The 15,949-nt window shown below is 42.5% G+C and overlaps 1 protein-coding gene across 1 annotated transcript; it reads right to left on the bottom strand.

Annotated features, from left to right (window-relative positions):
- Positions 1-406: 406 nt before the first annotated feature.
- Positions 407-15,635, bottom strand: LOC109322383 (peroxisomal acyl-coenzyme A oxidase 3-like). Its single transcript, XM_019553465.1, has 7 exons — positions 15,482-15,635; positions 14,739-14,923; positions 12,616-12,849; positions 10,577-10,651; positions 7,174-7,263; positions 3,510-3,653; positions 407-527 (listed from the first exon to the last, which is right to left on the bottom strand). The coding sequence occupies exons 2-7, from the start codon at positions 14,904-14,906 to the stop codon at positions 435-437; spliced, it is 804 nt and encodes a 267-aa protein (XP_019409010.1). The 5' UTR covers positions 14,907-14,923; positions 15,482-15,635; the 3' UTR covers positions 407-434.
- Between the last annotated feature and the right edge of the window lie 314 nt (positions 15,636-15,949).

Genomic DNA, 15,949 nt, shown 5'->3' with positions numbered 1-15,949 from the left:
TATTCTCCCTGCTCAATGAAGGCATATGCTGAAGAGGAGGTCAGAGAAAGTACTTCAAGGACATCCTCAAGAACAACTTGGAAAAAAAAGCAACAATTGTCATCAACTCATGGGAGACTATTACCCAGCACTGCCCCAAACAGAGGAAGAATTTGCTGCAAGGATTTCAGTGCTTTGAAACCTTATGATGACAACATAAGGAGATGGAAAAAATGGGCATAAACAGTGTGTTGAAGACTAAATTAAAAATCCAGCCCCACCCGTCCCATATGCTTGAAATGTGCTTGAGTTGCAACGGAGTCTGTTGATCCCAGATTGGCCTCATCATCCATTTTTGGACTGACAGATTAGAAAACCATTGAAGACAATTATCCTTGACTGCGGGGAAGTGCCAAAGAAAAAGATATGTAAATATGGTGCTTTTTAAAATTAACTTACCCATTATCCAAACCATTCTGCCCAAGTTTCTTTCCTATGTCACCTACCATCACTCCAGGCATTGGCAACAATGTTTTTGTATCTCGAATCTGTGTGGAAATTAAATGATACAATATTTTAGTCATTAGAAAAACTAAAGTTCTGTGACCTCTTTCAGACTGAAAATATTCCTATAGTTGATAATTAGATTTTTTATAAAAATCCCACTATTTACCATATACAGGAAAGAAGAATGCAATCCTTATGATTCACTCTCATCCATGACAGGGAACAAGTAATAAAAATGACTTGGATGGCTTCCCGTTTCTTGGTTTATTTGCCTCTAATTCCACTATCATGGCCCAATGTGCATCTTCTTTGGATGAACCCTCTAATTTGTTACACAAAAAAATTACCTCCATATTATTGATTTGTCTCACAAATGTATTATGCCTCTCAGAATGAGCGTTTTCAATTGTATTCCTGAAAATTTGAAAATTTTCTAGCACAAAACCTTTCTGGTCTATGTGGGCATGACTACAAATTAACAAATCTGACTCCGTTCATATCTTTCTTTTTCCTGTCTTTCCCAGGGATGTATAACACAGTACATCCAGTCAGCAACCAGTCTGTTTAAGATTTTTTCATTTTTCATCTGCAAATTTTCTAGTGGCAGTAGCTCTGATCCTCTATGCTGACCTCTGTGCATAGAACACTGTTCTATCAGATTAGCTTGTGAGATAAGGATAAGTATTAGTATCCTACAAACAGGCTTGAAATATTGGCTCGTGTCAAGGAGGAAACTTTCCCAGGGGACTGGGCAGAAGTTCTGAAGTCTATACTTCCATTAAAAAAATATAAAAATAGCATATATATTAAGACACTTCTCCTAGTATCAAGTCCTCTACTTGCATTAATTTCATTTTTGTAAACAACCTTCTTCCTTTATTTACAGGTATAATTCAGTAACCATTCACAAATCCTAATCCCTAAAAATCTGATGTTGATGTCTAGACGTTCTTTTTTACTTTGACAATTCCCTGATCATCACCCCAAAAGGTCATGTAAACTGACTATGGTCTGGGATGACCTAGTAAGAGTTAGGCTTAAGATAAGTCCATATTTCAGTCCCTACTAATGTTAATAGCAGAACTTCCACTGCCCTTGATAGTGCTGTATTATTAGGACTAGAATCAGATTCAAATGGTCAGTGGACACCATGTGTCTGGAGCTCCACATCTGCAACAGGGAAGGCCTGCACTGGACTCCACCTGGAAGCAGGGGCAGGGCTCCCTCTACTCCTGGAAGATTGCAGGGAAAGCACAGCCAGGAACAGGGGAGACAGCAGGCTCCAGTGTGGGGCTTTCTCCACTGCTACGGCTAGAGCTACAGGCATGGGGAACAGAGCTATGGGGATAAGTCAAGTTCTGCTCCCTCCCCCCCACACAGCACTGGCTAGACCCATGCCTGTGCTGGGCATGAGTGCCCTGACATCCCCAGGCAGTGGGGGATGCATGCCATGGAGAAAGTGTATGGGGGTCCCTACACTCCACTACCCACCTTCCCTCACACCCTGCCCAGCTGAGCTCTGCACTCTTGCTGCCTCTCTGGGGGGAGGAGGAGGGGGAAGAGTTCCCCCCAGCATGGAACAGAGCCTCCCCCTGCCCCCACCCTGCTCTGCAGCCAGGCAGTACCACAGGGAGCGCCCCTTCCCAGCCCTGGGGCAGCAGGGGGGAAGGGGAGGAGGAGGAAGAGTCCCCATCTAGCACCTCACAGAGTCTCCCTCTCCACCCTGGGAGGAGGAAGAGGGGGAAGAGTTCCCCACCAGCACGGAACAAAGCCTCCCTTCCCACCCTGAAGGACAACCTACCCGGCATGGCCCCATTAAGGTGAAGGGGGCAGGGTCCCTGCCCACTGCCTTAATGGGGCCATGCCAGCCAGCGTCTCCACTAGGGCCAGTCCCTGCTCTGGATAGGGAGCGGAGGGGAGGGTCCAGATCTGCTGTGGAGCAGAGAGCCCTGCCCAGCCCAGAGAGCATGCTGGGATGCTCGAGGTGTCTGGTTTATCTTAAACCAGCAAGGGGACTGGGAAAGACCTTGCATAAATCAGTTTGAGCCAAATCAGTTGAGTCTGATACACTACATTCAATCGGGTTTATCTCAAACCAGTTTTAGCCATTTTGAAACTGGTTTCTGTGCACCAAATGTCTATTCTGTTGCAGATTTAAACTAGTTTCTGATCACTTAAACTGTTTTTTGTGTAATGTCGGTCCCTAGCTAAAATGAAAAACACCACAATCCACAACAGCAAAAAACTTTTATGGTCAGCCAGAAATGGAAAAATGGACCTTCTTCAGCAAAACAAACAGCCCAAAATATCCATTTTGGGACAACCCAGAATGTTTTACTGTACTCAGAGAAAAAAAGTGTTGTTTTTATGTCATTTCACTCTTCTTTTTTTTTTTTTTTTTAAACTGAAAAGACCAATCTTTAAATGAAAAATGCCATTGTATCAAAACAAAAAAATGAGGGGTTTTTAATTTCCTATTTTTTCAGTTGAAACTATTCACCAAATTCAATCCAAATTTACAAATAGCTTTGGTTCCTTTGAAAATGCAATGCTGACAAAAATTTACCAACTATAGCCATCTCACTAACAGGACTAACAATACTTCTGTTTCCCACCAGGCTAGGTTTCCTGTCACCAAGTGCTTAGTTTACACATGAAAGTACGGAAAACATATAAGGCACTGATGAATGTTCCTTACATAAGCCACTCTGGGTGCATCCCCATGTGCAGAGGCATGAGTTTCCAGGGACATGCCCCTGCACATGCATGTTGGCGCATGTGAAAGTGTCCAGTTGGGGTATATATTTTAAACTGCATATACCATATAATATTAAGGAATATTTGGATCATTTGTATGTTCTAGTTATAAGCTGCTGCTATAAAATGGAATGTATTCCTGTCTCAAAAATACAGCAATTCTTTAAAATCAGAAAGTTTGCTAAATACATAATAAATGTTAAGGTCTTCATTTGGTTAGAAAACTGAAAGTAAACCAGCCTGTTAAAGAAACATATATTTTCCACCTGTACAAAAAAGGTATGCAATCCATGGCATTTTCCATCAGGAGTATAGAGCTGGGCATACACAACTGCATGAGTAGCACTTTTTCCCATGTTACCAATCCAAAACTTGGCAGCTTCAAAATCAGGAGTGTTGATGACAAATTCCTATGGAAGCCAGAAAAAAGAATGCCACATGAATCATACATGCCAATGAACAGTCATCTTCTATCAATTTTTATTCATTGCAAGAGTAACATTTTGAAAAGACCTGCATCTCAGCCCAACATCTTTACAACAATAAAAATGTAATCATTGTTGAATATTCTACACTTATTTTAAAATATGTATACCTAGAGATATAGGAGATAGATAAAGGAGAGGCAAAAATGTGATCATCAATTTCAGACCTCATATTTAATCAATGAAAGTTGGGGAAGAAGTGCCCTGGAGATTCTAAAATCTTGATTTACACGCAAGACAGGTTGTGCCCTCACTGAGTTCACTTGAGGACAGGTATCTGTATTTTGCCTAAGTGACCAAAACAGAAAAATGCTTTCAGTCTTACACTACAGATAGAAAAATGAATACCTGTTTGAAAGACTGGAATTTTGGCTTAGAAAGCAGCATACATAAGCATTCTTAAATTTTGAGTCTATGAGTCTAAACTTTTATTTTCACTCTATCTTAATTCCTCTAATCGGTTACATGAGAATAGTGGCTATCTACCTAACTAATAACCTGACAAAACTGTTACGAAGATAATTAACTTTTCCCATTCTTGTTGATTATACAAGGGACTATAAATGCAATCTTTGGGGCAAAGCCATGCTGGTACCCAGTGATTATGGACCAAGCACTGGCAGCACTGCCAGAAGGTGGTAAGGACAGCAGATGACAATGCTTTCCCTCCTGAAAAGCCACATATAGCCTTTGATGGTCCTGTGACATGGCAAGTACAGGTCACCACTATAATAAGCCTGACCAGCCCCAAGCCATGGGACTACAAATCCTCAATGATGGAGCAGCCAAAAGATGATGCTAGAAGCTCAACAGCTCTGAAGGCAGATGAAGGATGCAATAGAATGAGATGCCTGGTTGTCTTGGTCTCCTTGCCCCATTCTGGAGCCTTGTGAAAGCTGATGTGCAGCAGCTTCTCCACGATAAATGAAGTCACACACAGGCATCTTCCAGGAAAAAAGCTTTCCCAGAACATTCCTCAAGCCCTTTGGTGACCAGCTAATAGTGACAGGAGCGGGACTGTGAGGTATGAAAGTTCCTAGTCTTGTACTAGCATGAAGACAAGAGTTACAAAGAGGCCATCTAGCACTTAGACAAGACAGGTGTGCAATTTGGCAGCTGTGACTGAGCAGCCCTCTTTCAGGCTGCTCTGTTCACCCACATGGGGAAGTGGCTAGAAAAGAATCCCTAACATAGCCTGGCTAATATAGTATTCTGTATGTCTTCTTGGCAGGATAACTGCCTCCACTGGGATCATCTTTACTGTGGCTGAAAATACCAGCAAAGTCACACAATCACTTTTGGGACCCAGAACATCAGAACCCTAATGAACAACCCTAATAGTGAATACCCAGTGTGCCATACCATAATCGCGGCTCGAGAACTCAGGTGATACAATATCAACATCACTGCACTAAGCAATATCAGGTGAGTGGGAGATGAACAGTCAAAAGAACATGGAGGCAGCTATACCTTTTTCTGGAAGGGTAAACAGGAAGGAGAACGCTGACTTCACAGAGTTGGTTTTGTCATAAAGAATGAGCATAACCACTGAGTTCTCTTTTGGAATTAAAGAGTGCCTCATGACTCTGCGTCTTAAACAGGTGAGGAGCCAATGTGCCAATGTCATCAGTGTTGTATGCCCTGACTCTTGACACTTCTGATGAAACCAAGGAGAAATTCTATGCCAACCTTGACAAAGTTCTTTTTGATGTTCTCCAAGGTGACACACTTATTCTTCTTGGTGATTTCAATGCTAGAGAAGGAAATCTAACCTCTAGAACAGAGCCATCAGCAAGGAAGGAGTAGGAAAGGTGAACTCCAACAGCATCCTTCTGTTGGTCAAATCTGCAGAATGTGGACTCACCATCACCAGCACCCTGTTCCACCGGGAAAACAAGCACAAGATCTCACAGTGACACCCACGAGCTAAGCACTGGCACCTGAGTGACTATGTCATTGTCTAAGGTCATGATTGCATCACTTGAGTATGATAGGAGATGATGATTGCTGGACTGATCACTGACTCATCCACTCAGTTATGTCATTCTGGCTCCCAAATGGTGGCTGCAGCAGAAGGAATGGCGATGGATGGTCAACATTGATCAACTCAAGGACCCAAGCAAACACGACCTCTCCCACCAGTACCAAAAAGAAAAACTGTGGAATTCCAACGAACAACAATAAAAGAATGTCAGCAGTGTGAGAGGTGCGCTCAAGGCCACTGTCATCAGCACCTGTGAAGATAAACTTGGATTCTCTATGAGGAAACATGAAGACTGGTTTGATGAGAATGAGTGGGAGATCCAAGAGTTGATCGGTGACAAGCAAAAGAAAATGACCCACGATATGAAGAACAAATGGTTGAAAGACACGGCCAGGGAGATTCAACGTCCTGCTGACATCCACGATATGTGTACTTTCTTCACTGCCACCAAAGTCAGAAATGGCAGGCAAAGCTGAGCTTATGTATTCATTCATTTCAAAATTAAGGTCAACACTATAACATGACGTGGATATGTAGATTTGACCACAGAGAATAGCACTGGTCTAGTCCTCCAAGGCCTGGGTGTTTCTTTTTGAGTGCTTGTGTGACTGTTACCTTTTCCCTTCTAATTCCCAAACCCCTCCACCGAGACTGAATGGACTGGAAGCATCTACAGCTGGGTCACTCACTCACAACTGCATCAAGCCCCTGCTTGTGTTTGTCTTCATGAATGTTTAAATTCATGCTTGACTGGTTTATGCTCATTGTGGAAAACCTACGTATTGCAAGCTGTGTGCATATGAAATAGAATAAGTCTAGTATCTTTCTTTTTTTGTTATATTCCTTAAAGAAGAGTCAGAGATGTAACCTTTTTGATCTGTCACCTTTATTTGCAATAGCAAGTCTTATCAGGGAAAAGAAAGGAATCGACTGAAGTAAAGGCAAGACAATGACCAGTTAAGTGAAGAAGGCTACGCATATAAAGCTTTATTAAGCAGGACCTTTGCTTGCAAAGATTTACATAAGCAAGTAAACACTCTATGCTTAAGTTTCCATTTCTGTTTACCTCTTCAGAAAAGTGCTTTGAGACCTAACCTGGTAATTAGACTGGTTGGAAAGTTTTGGACACAACATTTTTCACAACACCAATTCAATGACCTTAAGATGTTCTGGTGAAGCATGCTGATTCAAACTTTTGACAGCAGCCAGGCAGACAGGCTAAATGGCAGGCTAATCAACCTGGCTTCCTAACAACCCAAGTTCCATTACTTTGGTGGTCTGATTAGCAGGAAACATACCTGTGACATATTCTGATTGAAGGAAATTTCAGGCTATACTCTGCTAGGTGTTAATTTGCATTAATATTATAAAACTTAGAATAAATTTGTTCCAATATTTTTATAAAATAATTCATACAGTAACATATTCAGAGCTAATTATGGCTGTAGACTACAGACTGACCTGACATCTGGGGTCATATCGGGCAGTTGTCCGGATAGCCTTTGTATTGGTTCCATGGCTAAGTTCAGTCAGAGCAAAACATCCAAAAATCTGAACAGAAGCAAAGCAAACCAATTTTCGTATAACAACTTGAAAAAATAACATTATAATGGCGGCTGACTGCACAGTAGCCCATGACTACAGCACAGTAGCATCATGTGGCAGGATGCATGATGCAACATTACCACACAGTAATCATGAGCTACTATACACTCGGTGTCACGAAAAAGCCATTCCTTGGTACAACTGAGCAGTAACTCAGGTTACTGTACAGTCATTTAGTACTTGTATAAACAACTACTAAATGACTGTGCAGTAATGACCATGCAGTCAGCATTTCATGTAGATGTGGCCAGTATTATGCATTATGGCTATAAAAATGAAAGTAAATGAAAATCCAGGTGCTTAAGAGGGGGTTAGAGTTCCAGGCATTAAGCTAAATTCATCACTGGTGTAAATAAGTATAAATTATGCAGGAAGGGGGCAGGGCTTTTCTGTTGCTTCATTCTCCTGGTGCATGTTAGAAGCCTTTAGGGAAGGGGTGGGCAATTATTTGGGATGGAGGGCCACATTTAATGAGTTCTGACGAGCTCCTGAGGACTAGGGAATGGGTGGAGTGGAGAGATCCCAGTTGACCACCACTGGGAGCCTGAGGAAGAAGGGCTGTGCCCTGTGCCACTCCATTCTGCTGCAGCTGGGGCTGGGCTGGGCAGTATCCATCTCCCTTCCACTGAGTTTCCTTCTGGAGCTGTGCAGTCCTAGCACTGTGACTTCTGAGAGCTGGGCCTGCAATGATTGGGGTGCTATGCACACTGAGTAGCTATCCTGCCTGCCCACCAGAATGAGCTGCTGCCACCGCACCACACTGGGAAAGTCAGGAACAGCTGCCCCTGGCCAAACTCTTTCTGTGGCCAGCATGGACTCAACTCCAAGTGGTGCTCTGTGGACCGTGGTTCACTGTGGTGGCCAGACTGCTGGGTGGGCGAGATTGCTACTCAGTATGCTGCGTTGCAACCCAACCTGTGTGGGCTCAACTGCTGGCAGCCATGGTGCCATGTCTGCACAGCCACAGCACCAGCAGGAAGCCAGGCAGGAGGATTGGGGGAGTGGAGGTGGAGGAACCTGTGCTGCATGGCCCAGCCCGGTCCTGGCTGCAGCACAGCAGAGCAGTGTGGGGCCCAGCCCTCTCTCCTTAGGCTCTCAGTGGCAGCCAGCAAACAAAATATGATCAACTGGAAGGCTGGATATTTCCCACAGGCCCTATTTTTCCCACTCCTGCTTTAGGGAGATGCTGACTTATAGTAAAAGCACAGGTCATTAAATGCCATCCATTGTATAAGCAGGCTTTTTCGATGCTGAGGTCTATTTGTAATATTAATTGGCTTCCTACAGATAGCTTTACTTTGACTTTCTACAGAATGGATTATATACATGATTATATACACAGTACATGAGATTATCTATGAACAAGTAGCTTTAAAAAAAAGAAAAGAAGAACAATTTAATGACATAAAGATCATGTAGTAGTTTAAAATAGAGGCAGCATGATTTTACTATTATCAATTTTATTACGCTAGTTATCTTAGGAAATAACACAATAAAAAGTGGTAACCAATTTGGAGTGCTTTTTCATAATTATATTATACTTGGATCCATCAGTACTGTATTGTTTCTGGACTATAATGGAATAGATAATTTACCTTAAAAAGCTGACTGAGGAGCAGAACCTACCCAGCTCTTGAAAGAAAGTGAGTAGTCAGCTAAAAAGCTGTTTCTTAAGATCCTTTTAGGGACAATGCCAGAGCCTTAGGATAGGTCTACAGCACTCCCCAGTGCTCTTACAAATGAGATAGCAAAGGCCACTAGAAACACCTCCTGCTGCAGCTCTCAAGTCGGCCAGAAGCAGAGATCTCAGGAGCAGGGAGTATGCCCAGAGATTCGCCAGTTCTCTTCTGGATTTGGCATACATGAGTGAGGCTAGATGGGTGAAGAATGCTTAAAAATAGTGCTCATTGAGCAATTTATGGAAGCAGCATAGACATACCCTTCCTGGCTCCAGCCCCTTGGGGGGGAACACTCAAGCCAGTTTCAGTAGAATGGGTCAGAATAAGAGTACGACCAACTCAGGGGGACCAAAATGGTTGTGTAAACCTGGCCTTAGCCAAACACAACTGTGTCATCTAGAACCATTAAAACAAACAAACCCCCCAACCTCCCCCAAAAAACAAAACAAACCCCATACATCCTATAGGCAGGACAGCTATGATGGGTGGGGGGGGAAACATGATTTAGGTAAACTGCATGAGCAAAAGCTATGCTGTTTTTGGCACTTCATTAAAATTGTTCATGGAGGAGGTATGGCTGTGCCTGGAAGAGAAATCCTTCTATCATGATATGCTGCATCTCCAGGAGGGGGCTCTGCTGCACAGGTTCAAGTGTCGAAAAATCCTGAGAGACTCTGAGTGAACTTTGTTCTATTCCTGAAACTTAAGAGGAAAGCTTAACTTCCAGGAAAGATAAAAACTTAACTTGTAGGGAAGCGTATAATTAGACGAGAAGAAAAATACAGGCTGGTTGTTTGCTGTTCTAAAACCCTTTTGCTGTCCCATCCTCTATGCCAGGGCTGTCCAACCTCTGAGTGTCTGGGGGCTGCACCACCCCGTAGTTGCTTCCCCTGTGGGCTGCATTACTCCACCACTGTCTCTGCCATGGGCTGTAGGAAGCAGAAGCTGGAGGAAGGGGAATAGGGGAAAACCGAGACCCTGGATGGAAGATGGCAATGGCAGCAGAAGCAGGCAATGGAGGCAGTGATGGCTGGCAGAACAGCACCCAGACTCATGAGGAAAAGTCTAGGAACCTGAGGAAGTAAAAGCAGCAGGAGTCCGTAGGCCGTAAGTTAACCACTCACAGCCCACAAGCTGCCAGTTGGATAGCCCTGCTTTGTCCCGATGGCTAAATAAAAATACTTTGATTTAAGAAGGTTAATATTGGTTAACTGGTTAATATCGTGGGGTCTCAGGTTCCCCGTGAGTAGGTTTAAGTAAATTGCAATTTTGCATTTTTCACAGAAAATGTGAAATCAGGTGTTTTCTGTGAAAAACAGTTGGCTTCATGATTTTGTCAGGCTTGCTGGGAAAAAAACCCTGCAAAAATGATAAGACGTTGCTATATTCATGGTGGTGTAGCCAGATCCAAATCTAAGAATGAAAGAAAAGCAAGATTTCCCCACAAGAAAGATAAGGGAAAGAGACTGAATGGGTGGAAGGGAGCATTCAGAGAGACCAGAAAAGACAAAGAGATATAGTTAGCTTTATAAACAATACAAAACACAGCTTTGAAGAGTTTTACATACACAAAAAATTACCTCCATATTATCGACTTGTCTCACCAATTCCTTATGCCTCTCAGAACCAGAACTTCTAATCATATTCTTGAAATTCTGAAAATATAAAGTGAAGGAGCTGAGAGTGAAATTATGTCCCAGGACTGGAAGGAGAGCTTGCGTAGGAAAAAGAAACTTTACATGTGTTGGTCACCCCTGGCAGGGGCATAGGCAGCACCTGAGTTCTTGTTAAACTGTACTTTTGAGGGATTAAACAGTGAATGATTCTGGCCCTGAATTCTCTGGAGTGATTGTCATCCAAACAGAGAAAATTCATTGGACTTTTTTCTGTCATGTGAGTACTAAATCAGTCAAGAATACTATGCCCCTCATGACAGACTCAGCTTTAGGCAGCTTCAACTTGCTGTACCGTATTTACTCGGGATGTACAAAACAGGCCATATTAGATTCAGATTTGGATTTGGCCTGAACCAGGGACAGTGAGTCAGTTCTTTGATTTGGATCACTGTCCCTGATTTGATCTGGCCGAATTCAAAGCTGAAGATTCAATGCCGATTTGGAGAATCAGCAATTCGGCAATTGACGCAGCTTTAAATGTTTTTTCTACATACCTCTGGGACCCAGACGCAGCTCATGAATGCTGCAACGGTGGGGCAGATGGAGTGTCACACAGGAGCATGGGGGGTCCCCCACGTTCTCAGCAGCAAACTTAGAAGTGGACTGGAAGTACTTCTGGTCCACTTCTGGGTCTGTCAGAAAGCACGCTGGGGGCTGTCCCTGTGACCCTCCCAGTTCAGCGATCAGCTGTGAGGGGACCCCGGGTGCCCCCCAGACCCAGGAGGCACCAGCCACTGAGCTGGGGAGGCATGGGATGGGGGGGCCCGCCATGTGCCCTCCATTAGACCCAGAGGCGGACTGGGAGTGCTCCTGGGCTACTTCTGGGTCTGCTGCCGAGCACACTGGGGAGCCCCCCATGCTCTTGTGGGACACTCCATCCATCCCAGCATCACAGTGTTGACGAGCCACCTGCTACCTCGAGGTATGTAGAAAAAACATGTAAAGGTGTGTCTATGACCAAATCTTCAAATCAATTCGAAGGGTTCCAATTTGATTTGGAGAGATTAAAGGGTTTCCTGATTTGATTCGGATTCAGAGATTCAGCCACCGAATCAGGCTGAATCTCTGCTGAATCAAATCAGGGACCAAAGCTTCTCGCAGCCTACTATTTACACTCTCCTTCATAAATGCTTTAGGTGGGCTCATTTTCCACTTGTATCTGCAGTTCGGGGAACAAAAGCCCCTTCAGGGGTTTCATTTTGAAAATTTCAAGTTTTTAGATGTGTGGGTCTGGACATATGAGCGGCTGGTTCAAACACAGGCCAAATTAGTATCTCCCTAGAAGGCTTTTCCCTTCTAGTGGTGTTCTAATTAGAAAAGAGTTGGTGGCCTCAATTTAGTCTCTGTTGGCTTGGTGTTTACAAAACCACCAGCTCCAACACAATTGATACTGAGTAGTAATGGTCAGCAAATACCAGGAAAAATACTTTTTCAAGTATATCATTTAAAGGAAATAGTAAGATTTGGCCAATGCTTTTTAATCTGCTCTATGAAATAGCCTTCTGCTTCAATTGAGGGGCATATGACTGAAAGTCAGGTCCAAGGCTCACTGAAATCAAGGAGAATCTTTTTTTAAATCATGTCCTCATAGAACATAGAGATTAAGTTTTCCTCTCACCTGTAGGTATGGTCCCTCCAAGAGGAAGCTAATTACACTGACAAGCTAGTAAGGGGAGGCTTGCATTACGAAGGCAATGCTGCAATTGTAGTATGCTCTAGGAATGGCATTGATTTCAAATGACTCATCACTTCGTCCTAAACCTATCCAATCTGGCACCTTTGAACAATTTAACTCAGGTTGCTTATTTAGAGAGAAAACATTTGTTTCAAGACATCACTTAAGAAAACTTCCTCAAAGGGAAAAATAACCAGTATAAAGGCACTGAAATTACAGATTACTTGAGTTTAGCTATTCAAAGGACTTTTCTATGAACTATACTCACTTGATCATTTAAGATGTATTTGAGAAACAGAGACCAATCATACATCCCAAGGCACTGTAAAAATATCATAAGTTTTAATGGCTTCACTATGAGATCTTCCCTATTTAGAAACTCATATTCAAAGAGCCTCTTGCAACGCAGGAATGTCAGCTCACGATGTTTCTCTTGGGTTATGTCTTCTCCATGGTGACGAGCGAAGAGTGGATCATTTTCTAAAGCAGAGAAGATTCCATTCTAGATAGGGGAGAAAGATGAGAATAGAAAAGCTTAAAACCAGAGGGGTGAAATAATTAAGGAATTATGTTCATTTTTTTCTGTCACTCAGTTAGGCTTCCTGTCACAAGAATTAGTTTGTTCATGAAAGTCACTATCTAAATCGAAAAAAGCCAAAAGGCAGAATTTAAAAATCGAAATGTACAATAAATAAATGTATCAAAATGTGTTATCACATAGAAAATAGGACTGTACTTTATGAGAGCTTCTGACTCATGAAGAGCTAAGTATACTGCTGCATCACTTTGAAAGATGCACCTTACAACTTCTCAAAATTAAATCCCCACTGCCCTGGATGACTCAAGCTATCCTAGGAACACTGTTAAGTCTCCATTTCCTTACCTTGTTGCTTTTTATAGTTGCTTTATTATTTTATATCTAAACTCATGGCAGGAGTCTAAATATAATTTCTTAGTTCTAGTCTTCATTTGGCCATCAGTATAGTCAAAAGTGGATTCTTCAGCAGCTAGTAGTGGCTGAGTAATGCCACTCTTCTTCCAAGAAAAGCAGACACCTATTCTATCTAGCCCAACTACTACCTCAACCATCAGGGCTTAATCTTAGGTGACTGATGGTCTTACATGGAATGATTGTTCCCTAGTTGACTTATCATCCATGGAAGATTTTTAAAGAGGCTTTGTGGCCTGCAGCTATCTGAGATTACATAAAATGAAGTTTCACTTGTGAAATTTAGGAGAAATAGTGCCTTGGACTAAAGAGATGTCTTTCCCTGATCTCAATGGAAAGGGTCTGTGGTAGCGAGATGGTTCTTCCTATACTTTTCTGGCAATCAGCAACTATATTATGTTGTCAAATGAACCGTGGTGCTTGCCTGTACAGCTCTGCAGCTCTCTAGCATACAGAAAGTTTGGGCATATATCTGTATGGAGCAAACCAGCACTGTGTAGAGCAGTGGTTCTCAACTGTGTTAGACTCAAGAAGTCCTTCGTTAGATTGGAGACACCCCTCTAAAAATGCCAGCTCTTAACTTTTACTATTTTCTTGACGGGGGGAAAAAAAGCAACTCTGTTGCCACAAAGAACTTAGACAGAGCAGAACACGTGGGAATATTTTGGCACTAGAGTCCTACTTGAAATCTCTGGGTTTATGATGTATCATGTATAGATTTGTCACACCTAACAACACTGTTAATGCTGTGTGGCAGTCCACAATACCCTTAAAAAGTTCCCATGGCACCCTGATTGAGAATCACTGGTGTAGAAGTGCATTAAGCTAGTGTTGTGAATGCCAGCCCAGAAGCAGCGTAGCTCTATGAGGATGGTGTTGCTCCCCAGTTAATTAAGTAACCTTGCTCAGAAACAGAGCTTACCCACTGGGTGCTATGCTGAAGTAACACAAATATACTGCTGTTAGTACTGAAGCTAATACAGTTTCTGCCTGGCACAACACGCAACTGTATAAACATACCCTTTGTTTCCTTAGTATTTAACTAGCTAAGCCAGATGTACATCAAGCTACTTCTCATTTCTGTGATCTACCTTCTAAAATGTGTATGTCTGAGAGACCCAGAGATACTTGCAACTGGGTATAGCCTTATGTAGGTACAAGACTTCGTCACTGCCGTCTCAGTTTGCAGGACTGGAATCCTGGAAGTTAGTCTTTACTCATCTTCCTACTACCCACCATTAGCAGGGAGAACAAACTCTTTATATTGGAGTAGTTCAGCTAAAGAAGTTTTGTTCTGAAATTCACCATAAATTGGCCACGAAACAGTCCCCAACATCTGCCCAATCTTAGTTCAATGGACACTTTTCTTTCCAAAACGTAACCTCACAGATGATTAGAAAGAAACAAATCTTTGCCATCTTTGCAGTGTTTGCAAAGCTTACCTTATATTGGAGGAGTTCTTTTCCCTCTAAAAACACTGCCATCTCCTTCCAGTTGAAGGAAGCCTTCTTGCGATACACACAAAGTGGTCCCTTAGGGAAATCTGGCAGCAAAGTGTCCCCAGAGTTTTCGGTGCCACTGGCTTCCTTCAGGTCAGTGGTGGTTGCCATCTTCAAGCTAAGCACCTCTGCAGGGCAACAAGAACAGATCTGCAATGAACTAAAACATTGCAGAGGCCTAATGTCTCACATATATTTCTTAAAGAAGGAATGAATGGGATTCTTAATTAAATCCAAATGGAGTTGTTCAAAAGGCATGGAGACAGACAAGGCAGATGCACCTGTTCAAACTGGTCTTACCTTTTTGTAATGTAACTGGTTTGGTACAAGTGAAACAACAACTGTCTTTGTGCCAATGCTTATGGATTGTTCACTTTCTGTTATTACAATGTGAGCAGAACATTTTCAAATAAGAAACATGCCTCCACTTCTGCATAATATTTCATGACTAAAAGGGAGATTTAGATTTTAAAAGTCCAATAAAAAGTGCCATGCTTTAAACAATATGTGAATAATTAATTGGCCTCACTTCCAAATGAAACTATGAAAATATCAATGGATTCATACATGCAAAAAGGCTTAAAATGAAGGAGGACATTATGTTTCCTCCCACTTAATGTTGAAATAACCTACATGAAAACAACATTTTTCAGTTACTACATATTCAAGCAAAAGGCTTTATTCACCCTTTATTCTTCCAAGTGATCAGTGGCACTGCAAATGCAAGTGTCATACATAAATCAAAGGAAGAGAGAAGCAGTTTGGGGCACAGGCAGGAGCTCTACCCTCATCTTCCACAGAAGCATCTAGCCTCAAGTTGTTAGGGCACCCACAGACCTCTGCAAAGTACACACAGTATATCAGTGTTAAATGTCACCATATCAGCACGGTATGACTGAACAGCTGCAGTACATGGGAAGGGCAAAAGATCTGCTAAGGTAGCACAGGATTAGGCATCGTCCATCCATAAGATATGGCAGGCTTTCCCTGCCATTGTAATCAGGCCCATCTCTCAGACACACACAAGACCCCTGTCACTTAAGTGCAGAGGTTCTTTCAAACTAGACAAGCTGCTTTGGCCTTGGCTAGAAACTAAAATGGTGTTTCTAGGATCACTGCTGATCCAGCAAACTGTGAGTTCAATTTTCACTAAA

This window comes from Crocodylus porosus, unplaced genomic scaffold (assembly GCF_001723895.1).
Source record: "Crocodylus porosus isolate Cpor-Errol unplaced genomic scaffold, CroPor_comp1, whole genome shotgun sequence".
In the NCBI taxonomy this organism is placed as follows: domain Eukaryota; kingdom Metazoa; phylum Chordata; order Crocodylia; family Crocodylidae; genus Crocodylus; species Crocodylus porosus.
This window is presented reverse-complemented; position numbering and strand designations above follow the sequence as displayed.

Coding starts and splice junctions, on each gene's coding strand:
- LOC109322383 (XM_019553465.1), bottom strand. CDS start 14,906: ATGGCAACCACCACTGACCTGAAGGAAGCCAGTGGCACCGAAAACTCT. Junction 3,654..7,173: donor GATATGACCCCAGATGTCAG/GTCAGTCTGTAG, acceptor TGGCTTCCATAG/GAATTTGTCATCAACACTCC. Junction 528..3,509: donor TGCATACCTTTTTTGTACAG/GTGGAAAATATA, acceptor ATTTCCACACAG/ATTCGAGATACAAAAACATT.